The sequence below is a fragment of the Actinia tenebrosa genome, unplaced genomic scaffold, assembly GCF_029948245.1.
Source record: "Actinia tenebrosa isolate PJP-AT-01 unplaced genomic scaffold, QUT_ActTen_1.0 PGA_scaffold16__25_contigs__length_10494907, whole genome shotgun sequence".
NCBI lineage: Eukaryota > Metazoa > Cnidaria > Anthozoa > Actiniaria > Actiniidae > Actinia > Actinia tenebrosa.
The window spans coordinates 2,647,579-2,665,108 of NW_028292576.1; the positions used below are offsets into that span (position 1 = coordinate 2,647,579).

At 33.4% G+C, this 17,530-nt stretch overlaps 2 protein-coding genes across 2 annotated transcripts; both read right to left on the reverse strand.

Annotated features, from left to right (window-relative positions):
- Window positions 1–1,085: 1,085 nt before the first annotated feature.
- Window positions 1,086–5,380, reverse strand: LOC116286716 (QRFP-like peptide receptor). Its single transcript, XM_031693292.2, has 2 exons — window positions 5,211–5,380; window positions 1,086–2,405 (listed from the first exon to the last, which is right to left on the reverse strand). The coding sequence occupies exons 1-2, from the start codon at window positions 5,221–5,223 to the stop codon at window positions 1,246–1,248; spliced, it is 1,173 nt and encodes a 390-aa protein (XP_031549152.2). The 5' UTR covers window positions 5,224–5,380; the 3' UTR covers window positions 1,086–1,245.
- Window positions 5,381–12,363: 6,983 nt separating this feature from the next.
- Window positions 12,364–17,489, reverse strand: LOC148910576 (uncharacterized). Its single transcript, XM_089031339.1, has 6 exons — window positions 16,797–17,489; window positions 16,362–16,409; window positions 15,652–15,693; window positions 13,976–14,002; window positions 13,689–13,772; window positions 12,364–13,148 (listed from the first exon to the last, which is right to left on the reverse strand). Exons 1-6 carry the CDS (start codon window positions 17,070–17,072, stop codon window positions 12,900–12,902), a joined length of 726 nt encoding a protein of 241 aa, XP_088887465.1. The 5' UTR covers window positions 17,073–17,489; the 3' UTR covers window positions 12,364–12,899.
- Window positions 17,490–17,530: the final 41 nt, after the last annotated feature.

Below are 17,530 nucleotides of genomic sequence, written 5' to 3' on the forward strand. Positions count from 1 at the left end.
TGATGACGAAAACATTTAGTGCACTTGGATCTTTATATCATATACCCACAAAAGACTAGTGGGTGGTGCCGTGAAGTATTCTGGGTACTATTGCGCAATTTCTGCATTTTCTGACAAGGAAAATAAACAGTTACCCCAGTAAATAATATAATAACAAAGGATAGTAAAAAGATAAGAATATTAATAGGTAATTCTGACTGAGAAAATTGGGGTATTTGATCTTGCTGCGTCATGCCGCAAGATCAAATTCACAAGTAGTCAGTGTGACATGCATAACGCAAAACTGTTTATTTTATAGCCCAAGGGCAGAACCTGCAATTATTCTAATATCACTATAGAGAACATCTTAAGAGAGAAGATCGTCTTAGACGAGTTAAACGAAATCATTCTTATCTGTGAAACACTCAATTATCTTTTGCCTAACATTGCAAGCTTCTTCAGCTGTTCTAGGCCTCTGTGCATGACATCACGCAACCCAGTGAACACCTATAGGGCGTCTTATTCATTGTATTTCAGCGGTTTTTGAGTAACAGACGGGCTCAAGGCCAACGTTCAAAACTAAAGTAACTATTTGACCGAATAACGAATAGAACGATTAGAAAAGATCATTTGCCAGCAACAAGTATCAAACAAGTATACACATAAAATATATTAGACCAGTGGTCTTGTTATGTACATGTGAATTGGAAAAATGACGCGGCAAATTATCGGCCTAATTTTACATGTTTCGGACAATTTGCACCAAAAACTCGCAAGTCATTTTAATTTTACATGTACTGCTTATATGTATTGTGACGGTATCATACGTCACACGAACAATAATCTAATATGAAGGTGATTCTGAAAAGTTATTATTTATTGTTTATTTTTTCAGGGAGGTGGGGGAGGGGTTGGGAATTACGTGGTTTTTTGGAAAACTTGACAGGTATTTGAAAGAGGTGGAATGGTATAAAGATGAGAAAGTAGTAACTAATAAGGCTGGTTAAGTGAGACTAGATTCTGAGCATGCGTAGAATAGCTCTTTTTACAGCCGTTCTACTGACAAGCAATATGCGGATTTCCTTGTCCATTATAGTGATATGATGAATGATATCGTAATGATGCTGATGATGACTCTAGGCTAAGCTAGCTGATTTATCGATAAAGTATTCAAATTTGAAATCCAGCAATAAAGGCAGCGAACCTCTTCTATTCAATGCAGAACGTGAGCTGCTTCGTTCAAATATCCCTCGCTTTAAAAGAATCTTACAGCGTAGACTCAAAAGATGTGCGGCCATATTGAATAGTTGTCTTATTGTGTATAACTTTCAGTAAGACTTGGGGTGACATTCGTGCTGTCTGTATGGAATTCTCCGTCAAAGTGTACTCATTTAAACCAGCGTAGAATCTTCGGCTGAAAAGACCTGACGAGTATGACCGTCTTTTTCTCTTAATACGATGGCGTCTTCCTCTTATACACCTTGATAGAACACTCAGTGCTATCTTTCTGAAGCTTTGGTTCATCGTGATGAAAATATAAGGGTTGATAGCGCTATTAGCATGCGATATCCAGAACAACATCATCACTATCCATGGCGAAAGCTGACGGAATACCGGATGGTAGAAGAAGTTGATGAGGACGTGCATGATATGGACAGGAAGCCAACAAAGTGCGAAGACAACAAGAACTACAATAAGCATCTTTATAACACTTTTTCTGCTTCGTATGGCGGCTTGTCTGTTTAGCTCGGAGCGATTCCCAGGAACTCGACGACGCCATAGTTTTCTGATGATTATGATGTACATGACTGACATAAAGAGCAAAGGCACGACATAGAGTATTAGTGACACCAATGAGTAAAACACCTTTGGGGAATGGTATGGATGGAATTCCGGGTTCCATTCAATCTGGCACAAGAATGTGCCATCATCGAATTCATTCACACGGTAGACGACTAAAAACACGATCATAGACGCAAATGATACCAACCAAACTACAGCGGTAAGAAGCTTCTTGTTGTGAATGAACTTGATATACTTAAGCGGATAGACAACAGCGCAAAATCGTTCCAACGAGACAAGGAAAAGTGCGACTATAGAAGCAGCGATGGTAGTAGCGATTATAAAGTGGACCAGTTTACAAGCTATCGTCCCAACTACCCCTCCAAACCATCGGCTTTGCATAAAGAGGTAAAATATGGAGTATGTCATGGCGAAGATAGTAGTAATGAGGTCAGCCACTGCCATGTTTGCGATCAAAACATTCGTCGTAGTACGCATGTGCTGGTAATTGGAGACGGCGTAGATAACCAGTACGTTGCCTAGCAACGCTACTACGAAAGTGATGACGTAGATACTTGTCATGACGGCTTGAAGGTTTTGGAGAACGTTGAAGCCATTCCATTGGCTGGTGAGGTTGCTGCTTGCTGATTGATAAAAATTTAAAACAAAATTGATTAAGTTTATGAAATTTCCTTTCATTGCCGTCTTAGTCTTCCCTGAATGGTGCAGATATTGATTAGATTTAATCAGGGAATGATTTCAAGAAATTCTTATTACCTCACAATTTCTTTCGGTCGTGCAATTGGCAACCACCCATTTTTTTAAATAACTCAGTATTTCTTTAAACAGAAGACTTTTACACTGATTAAGAGGCAGAAGCCTCGAAACGCACGCGGACAATGTATTTTTTAGCGCTGTACATTCTAATTTATCTTAAATCTAAATCTTGAAACTGAGATGTGGTTGAAAAAAGATGCATGAAATGTTAAATATTCGTTATCTACACTTTTAATACATTATCACGGAACTACATAAGTGTTAGTTCTCTAAACCTCTTTTTGGGTTTGCAGACCAAAATGTGTTTTGGAATATTAAAAGCATTATCTCAAAGTGTAAAGACGAAAGTACTTCAAGCAATGGCACCGTAAGAACGCGAGGAGAGAAGAAAGCTTAATGTGTTTGCATAGATTTGTGTAAACAAAGTTGAAATGTGGAGAGTAGAGTACCGTCTTTGTTTATTTCAGCTATCCGGTTTTCTCTCGCTTCAAAAGTCCTGTATTTAAAAGAAACTAAAATTTATTTCTTCAGGGCATGAAAACAAAGAACGAAACGTTCGGTTGAAGTGTGCAGGATAAAGTACCGTCTTTGTTTACTTCGGGCTTTCCGGTTTTCTTCCGGTTTGTACCGTAGGAAGGGTGAATAGCGCTAATCAATGGATAAATCCTTATCCAGTGGATAAGTCGATGCTGTTATCCAAAAAATTTATCCACTGGATAAGATTTTTCCATCGGATAGCGCTAGGAGAAGAAGAAGAAGAAGAAGAAGAAGAAGAAGAAGAAGAAGAAGAAGAAGAAGAAGAAGAAGAAGAAGAAAGAAGAAGAACAATGGGGTGGAATTGAAACCGTAGATTTTAAGACATAAGTGAATTTTAAATGATTTTGTTCGCTTTTGTACATGACGTTTGGCCCGGAAAATCTTCGAACTGAATGTTTAGATGTAGAAGAAAGCAAACATGGTGAAATCTTTACTATTTGCTTAGTGAAACGAAAAAAAACTTCAATTGACGGAAGGAAAAATTTTTTAGGATAAAGAACGACAATAAGTTTTATTTCTGATGAGATTATGACAAGTTCACAGGATGGACTGTCTGCCTACACGACGTCGTTCGGTCAATCTTTCGCTAAATAGACGTTTGACCAATCAGCAATAGCGCATCATATACATTCGTGTAGCCAATCAAAAAGCGTATGTCATAGCTAAATTCTTACTCGTCGTTTAATGTGAATATCTGGCAAATCTTGACCAATCAACAAACGGCATTTGTTTACTTCTTCCCAATCATGGCACGTGTTTTACTGTAGATACATATTTTCCCGTACATCTTGTATGCACATGTTGTTTTAATCAGAAGTGACATAAGTTTAAACCAATCCGATAAATTTATATATTAATTCGGTCTCGAGTGCTATCACATGATGGCGACGTTGTATCCGGACAAAAAACCTTTTGGTTGTTTTTGCTTGTCGTTCAATTTTTTCTGTAGCATTTTTTTGACGGCTTTTGTTCTACAACTACTTTAAACTGCAAATAAAGATTAATTTGAATTCATTTGTTCTTTATGTCAAAATATTAATTACTCTGGCCAAAAAGTCAAAATTTTTGATTTTCTTGAATGGCTAGCATACACTGAGGATTTCGGGCTAAGAGTTCGTTTGCTATGTTGGATTTGAGATTATCAGTTCATCTTCTTGTCTTTCTCTTCTTATTTCGCGCGCACTTTCTTTCGTTTATTTATTTATTATTTCTTCGTTCCATTCTAACCCTCGGTCGTGAGTATTGGACATAGATGTCGCCTTTTAAATTCAAACGCTAGCATTTTTTTTCTTTTCTTTTTGCAAGTCCTACACTAAAACGAACCACATATGAAAAATTTCATTGCAGTTTTCGTTCGGCCAGTATCGACAAAGCTAGATATCAAAACTTTCTTCTTATCTTAGATTAATCAAGACACAAACCACCATAACTCGTCGTTTATTTTGCTTTTATCTATGAGAGGTGGCCTGTGTAAGGATAAAAGACAAAACTTGTTCTTTTATCACCTTACGATATTTATCACTTTAGATGAAGTCAAAACTTCACGAAGCCATTTACTTCGCTTTTATTACTTATCTATTTTTTCCTTCTTTTTCTGTCATTTTTAAGTTATCCAATATCTTATTTATTTCTCTTTTGAAAGAGTTTATTAAACCTTATCTCAAACTACAGCCAAATTTTCTCATCAAAGCCCTGGCATTTAAGTAGTTTTTTTCTTACATCTGTATTTCAGAAACATTTCTATCCACTGGGAAACGCATTATGCACGTTTTTATCGCGAAGATTTTGTCAGGCAGAATGGATGTTTTTTTTATATCGCCATTCAGTTCTTACTGGACTGAATTCGAAGTGGTTATGAAGTGATTTATGATCAAATTTAGGCTACTATTCTTCAATGAATAGATTTCAATCCATTCTATGAAATTGAAAGCCACTTTTTATGCTTTTTTCAGAATTTTTGCACCAAACTAGGGCCGCTTTTTCAGGTTCATTCGACACTGCGTTGAAGATTTTGATTACTTATACAGCAACTAAAATCAAAACATTATAACATTCACCCACAAAGCCCAAATTTCCACTCAAGCTTCAAGTTCTCTACTAACAATACAATAACAAAAGCTGTTAAACTTACGTACCATTTGAAGACATCTTTGAGATGCAATCTTGACCAGAAAGTGTGGTTAGGATCACTAGACCTAGGTAATTTAATCGCTTGTGTCTGGTACGAATGACTTGTCCAGGATGAACAACGCTTGCAATTGTGGGTGATTTAAATTCACAGTTCGGATATTTGTGTCACTCTTGCAAGGAAAATTTGCCTAAATTAATTTTAAAAAATTGATTTGTTTTTCAACGCCGACGTGTGAATCGTAATTTCAAAGTTTGAAGGAAAATAATGCAAAAAACAAATACAGGGTAGACAATCAAATGGCTTGAATGAAATGGTGTCCATAGATTTCTGTCAATAAGGACAAATAATATTGTAAGGAAAAAAATTGTTTTTACGACCCTAGAATGAATCTATGAACACAGCGCCTATTAAAAGCGTTTAAGTATAAATAAATAAAAAAAATACTTTTGATTCGCTAATGAAGACAACCAATAGCAACGCGATTATCTAGTGTCAATTTTAATCTAAAAGCCATCTAACAGCAAAGCAAAGCCTTGTTAGAAGACAGAAGTGATGATTTGGGTTCAAAATTAAGACTTCTGCACGAATATTAGTTTCAAATTGATTTTCAAATGTACTTTGAAACTTAAAAGCATTATTAAGATTTATATCACTGTAAGGACGCTAAAACCAGATATTTTTAATTGAAGTCATCGATATTGTTTCTAGCTAAACCTTTCGCGGTATCTATGCAGTAATTATATCATAACAAAACGAAATATTTTCTTGAGATTTTTAACATTAAATTCACAAGTGACGGTTGGCAAGTCTACTTGTTTGTTAGCACGTCTTCTTGCTCACAAAATATTCTTTAAAACCAGTGAAAAATTCATTGCGTCTTTGTTAATTAATTACTGCTCCAAAATCACTATAGAAATATATAATTATCTCCCCCCCCCCCCCCCCCCACATTCCTCAAAAACCTAATCCTTTAGATTATATTTTCGATCTATTTATTTTTATAATAACGTGCTTTAACAGAAAAGTTTAAGTCCAAATATTTACTGAACAAAAACTTTGCTTCTCCCAAATTTTTTTTCACGCCTTGTACACGGTTTTTGTAAATTTATTTTCCATGCATTATGTATTCAGGGTACTAAGATCAATAAAATCATATCGCTTGCCAATGTGGCCATTGTTAGTGGTAAAGCTAATTGACTGGACTTAACCGCGAGAGAAGGAACTGGATGTAAAATCTCTTTATTCGTAAGAGACCTTCTTATTATCTTGCGTAGCGACACGTAAAAAAATTCTAGAATTAAACATAGATATTCCAGTTTAAGAAGAAAAACGTTATTAATCACTGATAAAATCTTCATTGACAAAAAGTTTACATTTGGAATAAGCATCGTCAACGGCTTTCTGAATAAGCCAGGTTGTAAAAAAAAATAAAAAATAAAGAACTGATGACTAGAACATTTGACCAAAGTAGGATAAAAACATTGCTTTAGATTTTTGAATATTTTGACTTTCTTTTTTTGTTACTCATTTTTTAATGGTTTTGTTTATTTTCTGCCGTGTTGAGTCTTCGTTTAAAAATGCTTACAGCTTCTTCTTCTTACTATTCCTCTTTCTTTCAGTTACTCCCGACAAAATTTTTTTTTCCTGTTTGGTTATCAGAAAAAATCGTAGTCTCCTCCACAGCCTTCATTTTTTTCGGTCCCAGATTCTCAAGGGTCCTCTCTTGAGGGTCTGGGACCGAAATTTAAAACCACCGTTGCAGAAGACTTGTGTACCGTGGTAGTCTTGTCCTATATGGCAGACATGACCTCTGACGTCACGCTGTACATGGGGCCAATCATATCATATGATTTATTGAGGCTACACAACGGTTAAGACTGGGAACCAAAAGTTCGTGGCAGTCGTGTCTTTGAGGAATTATACGAAGGAGGGTATACTGAGGATTTTTGGAACTGCCATAATAATGCAAGTAGAGGTTGTATCTGGTTTTACTTTAACTATGAGTTGGTTTGACTCATACGTACCACTTTAGAATTAATTGGCACTGAGCTAGAGTTGAGGTAACGTACGGCAAGCTAAGTTATATCTACTTCTCTCATGTTAGATTCATGTTCACAACTACTGTATTTAATATTAAAAAGCGTGTAAACCATACTATCGAACCGATATCATATTTTATAGGCACTGACTGTTTGGGAACTCAAAGTTACTTCACTGCGCTGTCGAATTCGCCCGCCATTTTGGATTCCTGTTGGATCAGATTTGATTTATGTTATGTTCAAAAGTTAAACCATTCTTATGTACTGTAAATAAAAATGATATTTACAGTCAAAATGGATCACATGCACAGAATCCATTCATGAATTCATCTTCAAATATCCAGACTCCAAACTTTAATATAGATTATCTGCCTGCTGGGTTTTGATTGAATTCTTAACAATTGCATGCTGTGGTAGAAAAACCCCTCACAAAGACCTAGCACCATCACACAGAATTTTAGCAGTTTATTGTAAAAAGTGAATCATCAACTGAAAATTTAAATGACAATATCACTAATTAACTCTTGGGGGTGCCATTGAGCCATTTCGATTGAAAAGTAATGATAATGATTATTATTCATTAAATCTTGTGTTGGTAGACTGCTTCTTTTTCATGAAATATTAATATTGTTTTGCTTATTCTTCATTTATAGAATGATCTAAAAAAAGTATATTTTTTGGATTTTTTACTGAAGCTAGATGCATGGGAGGGTACACCGAGGATCTTGCCACCTGCTGCAATCAAGTTGCATGTGCAAGCAATGACAACTACCTTGATTTATTCATATTCAGTTATTTATTTTCAGAACTGATTTTCACTCATCCTATACAATGATACCAGCCATCTTACTTTTGAAACATTAGAAAGAGAATTTCTGTTTCGTGATTAAGGAGTTTGTTATCAGATAAAAGGAAATTGAGATTTAAAGCAGTAATATTTCTCCATGCTTACCTTTCATAAGCAAAAAAGTTAACCTCAAATTAATTTTTGCAATTGCATTGGCATCGTACACATTTCAAAAGAATAAATTAAACATCAAGTGCAGAAAACAAAACTATTTTATTAAAAGGATCTATGGCACCTGGTATGACATAACAAACAAATTAATGAATTTTTGTTGAATTGTCCAATTTTTAAGGCTTTCCTTTTACAGAGGTGTCTATTAATATTCAAAAAAAATTATTCACCCAAAAAGATTGTGGTTGAGGTAATACTTAAATCATGGCGACGATGAGAGAGCATAAAGATACTGGCGCTACTCTATGTTTGAACAAAAGCATTGTGATGATATGTCAAGGGTTTTCATTTGTTTTATCATCCAATTGGTGTCTGGTTGGCACATAAATAACAGAAGCTTATGTCACTCTGAGTATATACTACATTCTTGCTAATAAGTATCCATGGCAAGAAGTATATTTGATAAGAAGTATATTTTATACATGGCACTATCATCAATAAATATATACCACTGTCAAAATAATATGTTCCCCCCTAAAGAAATCATAATTACTAAACACCCCCTATTTCTACTAAGAGCTGTACATGCCAACATTGAGGTGTTAGCCTCAAAACGTTTGATCATAGTTAATAGAGGGGAATGGTTAGGAAACCTATTGTTATAGGTCTTTTTTCACTTTTAATATTGAACCGTTCTTGACCGTGCACAACGTTTGATTTATGCTCATCCGAAATTGCAAAATTATTAAACATAAAATTTGTCTAAGTGATAATTGTAAGGAATATTCAAATATCTCTTATAAATCTTTGAGTATTTTGAACTAGCAGCCAAAAGAAAGATTTTGGTCTATTCACTCAGCCATCGCCAAGAAGAGTAAAACAATGATGAAACAAAAGATTGTGCACGGTCACGCTTGAAAAAACTGAACAAAGACTTATAACAATAGGTTTCCTAACCATTCCCCTCTATTAACTATGGTTTGAAAACTAATATAAAGTTCAAAATGAATGTCTTTAGATACATTTACTATAATGTTACTTTCTTTGTGCTATACTTGCCATTTGTGTAAGACATTTGTATAATTATGTAATTACAGACTCTGGTCCTGGAAATGCACTGGGATCAATCTTGCCAGTTTTTATCCTTACACTACGTTCATTATGTACGGTTGGGGTGAGGGTGAGGGTCAGGTAAAATTCTTCATATTAAGAAGATCCACCAATCACCAACAATTTAAGGAAAATTTAAGGAAAGATCAAATAAGAATTTAGTAGTTGATTTAAGATTCTCAGATTCTTTCTCAGAATAATAATATTCATTCACCAAAATGGATTCCACAAAATAATTTGTAATTGCCCCTTACCCACCCCTCTTTTAACATCCTTCATTACCAATGGTTTTATTTCACGAGTGACTGGAAAATATATTGGATCTTTAGCTAAAGAAAATATGGGAGGTGAGCTGAGATAAAAATGAGATGAAATTATATGCATCGGGTGAAATGAGAAGAAGTAAGAGAAGAAGTGGTGAGGTGAGAGGAGACAAGTTGAGATGGGATAAGATGAGAAGATGAGATGAGATGAAATTATATGCATTGAGTGAGAAGAGATGAAGTGAGAGGAGATAAGATGAGGTGAGGTGAGATGAGATAGGATGAGATGAGATAAGATGAGGTGAGATGAGGAGATCATTTGAGATAAGATAAGATTTGGTGAGATGATATGAGATGAGACAAGGTTGGAGGAGATGAGGTGAGATGAAATAGGATGAGATAAGATTAGGTGAGATGAGATGAAGAGATCAGTTGAGATGACATTAGGGGAGATGAGATGAGATGAGGAAATCGGTTGAGATGAGATGAGATAAGATTAGGTGAGATGAGATGAGGAGATGAGTTGAGATGAGGAGATCATTTGAGATAAGATAAGATTTGGTGAGATGATATGAGATGAGACAAGGTTGGAGGAGATGAGGTGAGATGAGGTGGGGAGATGAGATGAGGAAAGGTGAGATGAGATAAGGAGGTGAGATGGTAAGGTGAAATGAGATGGGTGAGAGCCATGAGGTGAGATGAGATGAGACAAATAAGGTGATCGTTTGAGATAAGATTAGATGAAATAAGGTGATTTGAGATGAGATGAGATGAGGTGATTTGAGGTGAGATAAGATTAGGTGAAGTGAGGTAAGATGAAATGAGATGAAATAGGATGAGATGATATGAAATGAGATAAGATGAGGTGAGATGAGATGAGATGAGGTGAGATGAGATAAGATGAGATGAAATGAGGTGAGATGAAATGAGATGAAATAGGATGAGATGAGGTGAGATGAGATGAAATAGGATGAGATGTGATAAGATGAGATGAGATGAGATGAGATGAGATGAGATGAGATGAGGTGAGGTGAGGTGAGATGAGATGAAATAAGATGAGATGAGATGAGATAAGATGAGATGAGATGAGATGAAATGAGATGAAATAGGATGAGATGAGATGAGATAAAATGAGATGAAATGGGATGAAAAAGGATGGGATGAGATGAGATGAAATGAGATGAAATAGGATGAGATCAGATCAGATCAGACGAGATGAGATGAGATGAATAATGAAATAGGATGAGATGAGTTGATTTGAGGTCAGGGGAGTCGTGTTGAGCTGAGGTGTTCTGAGGTGAGGTGAAATGATTAAAAAAGAAAACACCTGTGTCTCTTTGCGCGTAGACAAATAGTAGATTTCTGCAGTGTGGATCCTCCCCCTCTCCCAAATTGTCGCTATGTAGCATGTTTTTAAATGGGAGTGTAAGAAAATTTAAAAAAACGAATAGAGAAACAGAGGATATAAGGGTATAAGTCAATCTGTTCATTCATTCTAAAACCAACGTTGTTGTGTTGCAAGTCGTAGTACTTATACCTTTTGCAACACGTTTTTGCAAACAAAGATATGTTGTGCGTTCCAATTAAATTGCGAGGTGAAAGGAAATAGAGCAAACGCTCTACCACTTGCAACGCAACAATGTTGCACGACCAGTTGGATTATTATGTTGTTTCCCGTAATTCGTCGCCTTAACTAGCATTTGTCTTTTCCTTTATCACAAGATGCTGAATTTAAAACAACTTCGATTTTATTTTCCCCTTCTTCCACTGCAGTTTTAGAGTCGTTTTGCAGTGTTTTTATATATTTTAATCACTGTCTACCCAAATCCCAGGACTCTATTGCGGGTTTTTATCATGCTGTTCCAGAGAGTGCGATGTTTGTAATAATTTTGCCACTGAATGATTGAATCATCCAGCTAGGTTTCCTAGTGCTGCTGCTGACAGATCCTACATCCAATATCAAGCAACAAATTTAGTTCTTGTACTTCCAATAATGTCATCTATTTTTAAGTAAAATTACATGAAGTTCGCCTTCACAATCACATGTCATCTATGAAAACCAATAGAAAGATTTGAAGCTGCCATTCATTCTAATGCTAGTCATCATCAGGCGCGTCCACTGGAAAAATCAATTAATTTCCATACTATGGAAATACTATGGAAATAATCTGTAAATACACTGTAAATCATCATTTACATACTAAATGTACTTTTACATACTATTTTTTAACTGTAAATTGTTTGTAAATTTCTTTCATATTGTTTGTAAATTTCTTTCATATTGTTTGTAAATTGTTTGTAAATTACTGTGATATTGTTTGTAAATTTCTTTCATATTGTTTGTAAATTTCTTTCATATTGTTTGTAAATTACTGTGATATTGTTTGTAAATTTCTTTCATATTGTTTGTAAATCTAAGTCATATTGTTTGTAAATTGTTTGTAAATTTCTTTCACATTGTTTGTAAATTTCTTTCATATTGTTTGTAAATTGTTTGTAAATCTAAGTCATATTGTTTGTAAATTGTTTGTAAATTTCTTTCATATTGTTTATAAATTGTTTGTAAATAGAGTGCACGCAGTTCATACAGGCAGTTCATACAGAATCCTTTGTTTCCTATTGTTTGATTATCACTATTTAGTACTAAAAATTGTTAAGTACTTGTTTCACGGGTTTAGTGCGAGCACTCTGTGACATTTTTTGTAAATATAATTTTTGTGATATTATTCGTGAATTTATGTGATGTTCTTTGAAATCTAAAGTTACAAGTAACAGAACAGTGCTTGGTTGCTAGTAAAAAAATGTACTTTATTGCAATTAAATTAACATTTATTAATGCATACAAGAATATATTGCTAAATACATTGACTGCATACACATATATAAATACAATATTGTTGTCCAGAGATAAAAAACATTTTAACATGAGAAATTTGAAAAAGTATCTTAAATAATTTTATGATGTTTCCATTCGACAGTATTATTATTGGTGATGTTCAAAATGGTCTAGATCATAGCTGTACAAGTGACATGTACATATAGCTGATGTTCAAATATCTTTTCCATTAATATTCGCAGAAGACTCAGACCTCAGAAGAAAGCATTTAATTTGTGGATTTTTTCATTTGCGCAGATATGAATTTCATGTGCTATTTATGTCAACCTTTTTTCAGAAAATTGTCATCGCACAACAATCATAAAAAAATATATGTTTCAGAGCATTCAATTGACCCAAAAATTGCTGTCATTCTACAATCTACCAAGGGATGCACATAGAAAAACTGGTAAAAAAGCAGCAATAAAATAAAATTGTGAACTCAGACTCAGATATCTGTGATCATGGATTTAAGGTTACTATAAGTAAAACCTTCATCGTCATTTTTTCTTCTTCTTATTTCTTCTTCGTATAAAAACTCCCCAAGAAGTTCACACAAATGGTTCTTCTTGGAGAGTTTTGTGAAGGGGACATTGTTGTTTAAGCAAGCTTGCTTCAAAATCTTCATTTGCACATCTTGCAATTTTGGTATTCCCAAGAAGAACAGAGCAACAATTGTTGCCTCTGATTTGGTAAGCTGAAATAAACAAAAGGAAACAGTAAGTATCTCCAATACATCAGAACAACAATAATATGTTACATGCAATGCATGGGTGCCCATATACAATATTGTTGATAACATTTTTTGTAAGTAATGCGTATGTAGAGATATATATTATATACACATGTCTAATCGTTGTTACCCTTGGGCTTCACCAGAAAGCTAGAAGATCAAATCAAATGTTGTTGAAGTAATAAAAAAATTTTAAATAAATAAATCCACTTTATTTACATCTCAATGTATTTAGCTCTTGAAGAGCTAATTTGGGGGAGACAAATTAGAAACCATAATATAAACATAATATTGTTAAAAATCCCAACTGGCTAGGAGACAAACCAGTTGGCTCACTATTTAAAAAGCATGGCAGAGAAATTGTATTTTGTCCAAACAGGGACCCAATTAACAAATACAATGTCATCTAGTGGCCAGAGTAGGAATCAAACCTTGGACCGCAGGGCTGTGAAACCAATGCTCTGACCACTCAACTATATGCTGACTAAATAAATATTATCTTACCAGGCCAATTTTCCACATTTCCAACTTGTTTTCCTTTATCCTTTGCTCTCTTCTTTCGAAGTAGTCACTTTGCCCATCATGTTGCTGTAATAAAAATGAAAATATCAAACATTCACAACATAATTGAAAATCATTGATGTAAAAAAAAATAAATAAATAAATTAAAAGAATATTGCAACTGATTAATTAACATTTTATACAAAATTAATCATTGTTTATCGCCTTATATAAAGATTCACAGATTAAAATATTCCAATTTCTTTGTAATTTGAATTTGAATTTGATACCTCATTATTCTCTACTTGACATGTTTCCTACAAGAAATAAAATGGTCTGTTCATAATCATATTCATATATAGTAAAAAGCAATCTTGAAGCTATAAGGACAGACGTGTGCATCCAATCATATGGCCACCTTTTTATTTTTTCAAATAATATAATTTATGATTTTCAATATAGTAGCATAGTAATGAATACTCAAATAATAATAATGACGATGATGATAATAACAATGGGTCTTTACTCAATCAATAAACCAAATATTGAAGGTTACAACAATAGTAAGAAAATCATATAAAATCTATAAAATCTATGAAGATCTAAAAACCTATAGTAATAATTACAGCAAATATATACGATAAAAGTTAAGTTAACAAAAAACTAAAATAGGTACTAAATCTAAGACTGCATGTACTGCTAAATTATATTTAAAAAGTAGTCTATTTACGAAACTATTTTGAATTTAAATCTTTTGGTATTTACTAAGGGCATTTGAGATGTTTTTGTTCAAAGCCTGCTTGATGTTTTTTTTTTAGAGAAAACAGTGGATGGTGCCTAATTACATTACTACAATATGTAAATCTAGTTATAGAGCCTTCAAATTCTATGATAGCTTTTCTAAGAGTTCTAAATAATAATATTTAAGATTGCATTTTATCTGAATTTTTAAGGAAAAATTTAGTGCTTGTATTAATTTCGTAAAAAAACTCTGTAGAGGTGGCTAAAGTTGGACACCCATAGCAGTAATACAACAAAGAAAGTTGTTAAATTTTATAAAAGATACAGGTACTTACAATTTCAAGAGCAGCTTTTTTGTTGCTTGGTCCCTCTTCTTAATGATCAGTTGTTTGCATTAAGCCCTACATGTATATGAGATATATTGGGAGCATAAATGTATGTTGTTATTATTAATATTATTATTATTATTATAAAATAATAATAAATAATTATATTATCAATAATAATACTAATAAGTATAGGTAATAGGATTACATACATGCTGTCCTGTTTGAAAATAATTGGATGAAAAAAATTCAGAGGACTGACAAGATTGGAAGAGGCCGATAGGCCGAGTCCAATATTTGGCAGTTCAAGGATTTTTTTAATTCAATTATTTCCAAATTGGACAGACATGTAATACTATTGCAGATTAATTATATCATCGTTTTTTTAACGCTAAAAAGGTCTTCAAAAAGAAGATCCCAATTTAACAACTTCCACCATTTGGAAAAAAAATTGAAAAAAAGTAAACAAAGGCCGGCCGGTTGTAAGCAGATGTCGTGTTGATTGGCTCAAAGTCAATTTCTATTGTTTCTCCCTGAGATTTGATTGGCAGATACAAAAAATGCGAATGGAAGCCATCAAGATTAATCTTTAATTTGGACAGGAAAGAAATTTGAAAATTGAAAATAATACAATAGTTGCTATGGGATTATAAAGTGATGATACAATAATAATAATAATAAAAATAATAAAAATAAAAATAATTATTTTTATTTTTATACTTATTATTATGAATATTATAATAATATTTAAAAACATATTATTAAAATAACGATAATAATAATAATGATAATAATAAATTATGTAGGTTAACACAAAACAAAGGCAGGGGGCTGTGCATATGTTGGTTGATTACATAGGGAAGACAATATTTTCAAGGATACTGAACCAATAAACTTACGTTAAGATTTCTTTTCTTCAGGGTATCCTGAGCTGACACCACCTTTAAAGACAAAATGTAATGTTTATAGTTGAATATTATGATTACAAAATCCTAGATCTAGTACTACTGATATCCTCATCTTAACTGCCCCTTACTTTAGAATTACTTAAGATGTAATTAATGAAAAATAGATCAGACTAATTTTTGCCATAATCTTAGCCTTTAAATTACATCTAAGTATAATTGGTAAATCTTCACCTGATTTTTTCACTAGAGTTTATCATTATTCGTACTTTTTTGCTATATGTAATTTAATTTTTCGTTAGGGTGCATTTAATTTGGAGCCAATCTCTGTTGTGCTTACCCCTTCCAATATAGCTTTGGAAATTAGATAATTGTCATGAATAAAGTTATGTAAATAAACAAATAAATATTAATTTGTTTATTGATATCATTTATGAAAATGCTCGATAACAAGGGCTTGTAATACACGTATGTAATGTGGCTTTGAATAAATAAATTGAAAAGAAATTTTCTTTATATACACAATGGAAAAATATACCTAATAGTCACTGAATGTTTAAGGTTATAATGTACATTCACAGGCTGTTTTGCAATAATTGTACATAATTCAAAAATCAACAGACGGGTCATTTTTTAGAAAACATATATTGATCTATATATCATTTTAAAAGGTTATATCTATGACAGACTACAATGTTGCACACCTTGGTTTTTCCACTAGACATACCCCTAGTTTTGCTGTGGTAATTGTTCTATAAAAAAAAAATAAGATAAGCAGATTGCATGTACATCTTGTATTAAGTCTGCACTCGTCCAGATGCACAGATGGCTTAAAAATGTGGTGCAAAAAAGACAATTTGATTTGAGTATATGACTTTTTATCGTTTTTCTTTAATGCACAGAAAAGTTAAATAAAGCAATTATTTTATATAAGAATAAAATCAAAAATATTATTAGTTACTTTTTTCTGTGCAGCATGGCAACTGAAAGGAAGCTCATTGTTTGAAATAACCATGATTGTCATATTATAATGTGTACATCTGTACTCTGACAACATAAAACTCTGGACCAATCAAAGTATACATAGTAATGATACCCCAACCACTCTAAAGTATTTAATATACAAAACATTTTCTTACTTTGCCTTTGTAAGCACTTGGCTTTCTGGCATGGGATAACTTGTTCCCAATGAAAGCTTTTGCCCGCTTTCTGTCTAAGGTGACAACACCATGACCATGTACAATCAATACTGAAAGTATCGTATCAGGGTTTAGGTGCACTTTAAATATTGATGATAAGTTATGAAAAGAACAAGAGTATTTGTTGTTGTTTTTATGATTTTGAAGTTTTAAGACCTCTAAACAAAGTTTTGTAATATATGCACTTCGCTTTTCGACTTCCATTCCCTGATTCATCTCAGTTCTTCTTGCAAAGAATTGGCAACAATCTCTTTCATAGTAAGCTATTTAATAATTCTAAGGGTATATATAGTGACATGGAATTCCAATGGGAACAGGGGGGGATAAACAAATAAGTAGTTCCTTGGCCAGGGGCCTTTAGCCGTTTTGGAATTTCCAAAAGCTAGGGGGTAAGAAAATCGGTGTCGCCCATGGTATAGGTATGGATATTTTCTGGAACTACCCAATGAGCAAATTTTCAGTAAAATCTGATACGTTTTGTGACAAACAGAAATACATGTGCTTCAGGAAATATGGGACTAAGCCAGACCTTAGCACACTTAAGCTCTCAAAAATGTCTATTCATTTTTTGAAGCTAGGTGAACAAGTAAATTTTCTTTGGCAGCAGCCTTTAAAAAATGTGAAATCCCTTAAATGAAAAAAGTTCCTACTTACCACTACTGTTTGTAGTTTCA

Coding starts and splice junctions, on each gene's coding strand:
- LOC148910576 (XM_089031339.1), bottom strand. CDS start 17,072: ATGAATCAGGGAATGGAAGTCGAAAAGCGAAGTGCATATATTACAAAA. Junction 13,773..13,975: donor GTCAAGTAGAGAATAATGAG/GTATCAAATTCA, acceptor TTTTTATTACAG/CAACATGATGGGCAAAGTGA. Junction 13,149..13,688: donor AAATGTGGAAAATTGGCCTG/GTAAGATAATAT, acceptor TGTTTATTTCAG/CTTACCAAATCAGAGGCAAC.